The sequence below is a fragment of the Triticum urartu genome, chromosome 7A (assembly GCF_056163025.1).
Source record: "Triticum urartu cultivar PI428250 chromosome 7A, HENAU_Tu73, whole genome shotgun sequence".
NCBI classification, from domain to species: domain Eukaryota; kingdom Viridiplantae; phylum Streptophyta; class Magnoliopsida; order Poales; family Poaceae; genus Triticum; species Triticum urartu.
Window position 1 is genome coordinate 713,391,573 of NC_141879.1, and position 2,822 is coordinate 713,394,394.

Consider the following 2,822-nt stretch of genomic DNA (forward strand, 5'->3'; position numbering starts at 1 on the left):
ATTCGGAGTTAGGAAACGAGGCGGCGTTGTTGTCATTTCCGAGAGCTCGCAGTCATGGCAGCAATGCATGCATCCGCTCGCGGACCGGTCGACAACCCCCCCACTTAAACCCTTCCCCAGTCAAGATTGGCCGAGCAAATAAAAGGACTAGGAGGGGAATCATACTGCCTACCCGCGGTTACTGCATCTGCATCCATTTGGTGGGAGGGGAACGGTGTGGTTTTCCATAGCTAAGAGAGATGCACCGGCGATGGGGGCCTCGCCGGCGTTCCGCCAGGCTGCTAGCCCGAGCGGATCTCATCAGCGAGCTCCCCGACGATCTGCTCCTCCTCGTCCTCACCCGTCTCCACTGCGCCGCCACCGCCGCGCGCACCGGCATCCTCTCCCGCCGGTGGCGTAGCCTCTGGCCCCGCCTCCGCCGAATCGTCTTCCACGACGTTCCGTTCCGCTCGCTCGAAGCGGTGCTCGGCTGCTTCCCCCTTCCCCCGCCCGCGGTTTCCCTCATCGTCATCCGCCTCCCCAAGCAGGACAACCGCGTCCCCAAGGAGCAGCGCGCGGACGACGAAGCCCGCGTCAACTCGCTGCTCCGCGCCGCCGCGCGGCTCGAGCCGGAGATGTTCATCTTTGAGCTCCCCTCGGAGTTAATCGAGGGTTCCCTCGTCGTCGACCTGCCTTGCTTCCACCGCGCCACCACCATCATGCTGCTCCTTTCCTCCGTCGTCTGCTCCTTGCCAGCCGGCGTCGAGTTCCCCGCACTCGAGACGCTATCCCTCTCGTACTGCACTGCCAACATCGACCGCTTGCTCTCCTGCTGCCCGCGCTTGCGCACGCTCTACCTCACCTTGGTTTCTTTCGATAAGGACGGCCTAACGGTCAACTCGGCATCGCTTCAGGAGATTGCAGTGGTCGCCTGCAGGGTAAGCAATATCAACATCGTTGCCCCGGTGCTTAAACAATTGAGCATGACCATTCACACCTCGGAGGAAGTCAGCGTTTCCGCCTTGGCACCCATGGTAGAGAAAGTTTCGTGGCATTGCTCCTGGTTCGTGGCACCCATGTTTGGTGTTTGGCAACTGGACAGTTTGAAGCTAAAGACGGCAGAGAGACAAGGACAGCTCCCTTCGCTGCACATTCATGCCTCTGCTTACACCGTTCGGTCCTTCTCCTGCTCAATTTTCTGCACACTCGTGCTCCGACTACACTAAATTTTGTGAATGATCGATATGTCCTGCCAAATTGTTTTTCAGAGCTTGTTTGTTATTTTGCACGGCGGAGTGGACACCTTTGCACAGGAGCTAGAGAAGCATATGATTGCTAAGTTTTCTGTTTTGGAGCTACATCTCACAGCAAATGGACATGTTTTTGGAGCACTCGTGTTTCATATCCTAGGGATGAATCTAATTCGATGTGCTACGCAGATGCTTAGTGTTGACCTACAGACATCAGAGGTAATTTTCTGCTCTGATTATATATATACCCCGATAATACATTCTGTAATAAGTAGTAATTTATATATTTTTTCCTTTTTAATTAGGAGAATGAAGAATGCACATTTGATTGCCCTTGTGAGCCCACGGGTTGGAGATCCCAAATGATCTCCTTGACTGTTCTCGAAGAAGTGGAGATCAATGGCTTTGGAGGAGACGATCATGAGATTGATTTCTTGAAATTGATATTCAAAGGTGCGCCAATGCTTAAAAAAGTGATAGTGAAGCTGTCAGATGGGGCCTCATCAAGTAGCGATGGATGCACAAATATATACAACATGTTCAAGGCTTATTCCTCTGTGGAATTCTATGTTTATCTTAGCTCTGGTGAGTATGTTTTGCATGCCTGATACCATGCTTATAGATGCAGCAAGGACATAAACTACTAATGGTGTGGCCAAATGGTCAGTATTAGCTAAATATACTTACCAGTGAATTTATGTGGGTAAACCCTCATATCCTTGTCAAATAATAGAACCTGAATGGAGTAGTGGGTGGTAAATGGTTTCAATGCAGCCTTCCTTACCTTAGTTGTCCTTTTTATGCAATCTTCTGTACCAAGTTGCTGATTATGCCCTTTTATTTTGCATCTGTATTCAGTAGCAAAAAGATAGTTTCAAGGATTCATAAAGATAGTTTATAGGTTAAATTATGTTTGAGGAGTACTTTGTTTTTTTTCTCTGCCTTTACTACGTACTCTGTTTTATGTGGCAACGGAAGCAAATTTCATACAATGACCCTACATTTGCAGTACGTTATGATGCTAACCAGAGCTCATCTCCATTTGCCTCCTCTGCAGGATCAATGCTCGGTGGCCAAAATTGCCCCTCAGTATGATTTCCACGGTCATGTCTGGATCCATGGTGCGCATCAATAAGATCATCCTTTGAATGATGACCAACTCTGTTACCTTGTCGTTTATCTTAAGGACTTTGCTTTGTTGCTTCAACCGTTTATGTTAGGTGTTGTTTTGTGAGTGTACTGAAGCTTTTATATATGACTGTAAGTGGTGCGCCCGATAATCTTAGTTAATTTCTGAATGGTCATGTCTCCTATGCCATTCAGCTATTGAAGTTAATGTACTCAGCCTAGTGACCAGTTAAGCATATGGTTTTGATTGCTTGTCGCGCTGTTTCATTTTGACAATGCACTGTGTGTTTTCATCAAAAGTAGATTGTGCAGCAGTAGATGTTCACTCTGTAGTTCTTTATATTTATATGAACCAAATAGCTTTCCGGTCTGTTCACCCGTTGCTTTCGGTTCCCTCTGTTTTCTGAACTAGAGAGTGGGCAACCACTTGGCAAAGATCGTCCTAAACCCTAAAGTCAAAAACCA

The 2,822-nt window shown here is 48.3% G+C and overlaps 1 protein-coding gene across 1 annotated transcript; it reads left to right on the forward strand.

The window, feature by feature from the left end:
* The first annotated feature begins 215 nt into the window (after positions 1-215).
* Positions 216-2,399, forward strand: LOC147961969 (uncharacterized). Its single transcript, XM_087535786.1, has 4 exons — positions 216-1,151; positions 1,248-1,448; positions 1,535-1,814; positions 2,287-2,399. The coding sequence occupies exons 1-4, from the start codon at positions 240-242 to the stop codon at positions 2,322-2,324; spliced, it is 1,431 nt and encodes a 476-aa protein (XP_087391912.1). The 5' UTR covers positions 216-239; the 3' UTR covers positions 2,325-2,399.
* The last annotated feature ends 423 nt before the right edge of the window (positions 2,400-2,822 follow it).

Coding starts and splice junctions, on each gene's coding strand:
- LOC147961969 (XM_087535786.1), top strand. CDS start 240: ATGCACCGGCGATGGGGGCCTCGCCGGCGTTCCGCCAGGCTGCTAGCC. Junction 1,152..1,247: donor TTCATGCCTCTGCTTACACC/GTTCGGTCCTTC, acceptor ATTGTTTTTCAG/AGCTTGTTTGTTATTTTGCA. Junction 1,449..1,534: donor TTGACCTACAGACATCAGAG/GTAATTTTCTGC, acceptor CTTTTTAATTAG/GAGAATGAAGAATGCACATT.